Source organism: Myotis davidii, unplaced genomic scaffold (genome assembly GCF_000327345.1).
Source record: "Myotis davidii unplaced genomic scaffold, ASM32734v1 scaffold1255, whole genome shotgun sequence".
Taxonomy (NCBI): Eukaryota; Metazoa; Chordata; class Mammalia; order Chiroptera; family Vespertilionidae; genus Myotis; species Myotis davidii.
In genome coordinates, this window is record NW_006286692.1 from 113105 (window position 1) to 114203 (window position 1099).

The 1099-nt window shown below is 41.1% G+C and overlaps 1 protein-coding gene across 1 annotated transcript in view; it reads left to right on the forward strand.

The window, feature by feature from the left end:
• LOC102757686 (zinc finger protein 726-like) overlaps positions 1-1099 on the forward strand; it is a 23764-nt gene that overhangs the window by 12515 nt on the left and 10150 nt on the right. The window contains 1 exon segment of the mRNA XM_015560597.1: positions 535-661. Within this exon segment, the coding sequence (XP_015416083.1) occupies positions 535-661 (127 nt within the window).

Genomic DNA, 1099 nt, shown 5'->3' on the forward strand with positions numbered 1-1099 from the left:
ATTTTTTTCCTGTGTTTTCTTCTGTGCTGTCTAAAGGTTTGGCACATGTACCAGCACATTGGCAACTATAGTTGTAAGTGAGCTGGTTAAACATGTGGAAGCTCAGACCCCATCCAGAACTCATTAAAATTTTTAAAAGTGCTACACTGCTCACTCAGAATGACTTCTCCAGCTAAGAAATATATACACTTGATCCTCTGTGATTCAAACAAAGCACTAAAAGTGGATATACCTGTGTTGGTGTCTTTATTTTTAAAGTTCCTCTTCCAGAAAAGTAAAGCTTCTACAGTGGTTTTGTGGGTCATATGCCATCCTTTCTCAAAATATTTAGAGAATATTAGTGTCAAAGTGATGCCATTGGATAACTCAGGGTACTGTCCTAGATCAAAACCAGCTCTATTAAAGAACCACACACACACAGACACACACACACACCCTAAACCAATTCCATTAACTCTGTTTTCATTTTGGGTGACCTTATGACCTCTGCCCATGGTCAATAGAGTAATGCTTTCTTCCCCCTTTTAATTTCAGGGACAGTTGACCTTCAGTGATGTGGCCATAGAATTCTCTCAGGAGGAGTGGGCGTGCCTGGACCCAGCTCAGCGGAAACTGTTCAGGGATGTGATGTTGCAGAACTACAGGAACCTGGTATTCCTGGGTGAGGATCACTTTCAAGATTTTGTACTCCACCCATAGGGTTTTGTTTTCTTCATTAGTACAGTGTCTGCTTAGAGCCTCTGCTTTTTATGATAGAATTTCAAACAGACCCATGTTCTTAAGGAATGAAATTGGGGTGCAGAACAGAAAGGCTTTACTGTTTTACTGGTGGAGAACAGAAAGGCTTCCTGATGTATTTGGAAGTGGAAGTCAGGATCAAAACATTTTTTTATTTTTATTATTTTTTATTTTTTCTTAATTAAATCTTTATTGTTCAGATTATTACAGTTGTTCCTCTTTTTTCCCCCCATAGCTCCCCTCCACTCGGTTCCAACCCCACCCTCTGCTCTTATCCCCCCCTCCCCCACTGTCCTCATCCATAGGTGTATGATTTTTGTCCAGTCTCTTCCCGCACTCCCCACACCCCTTTCATACCCAC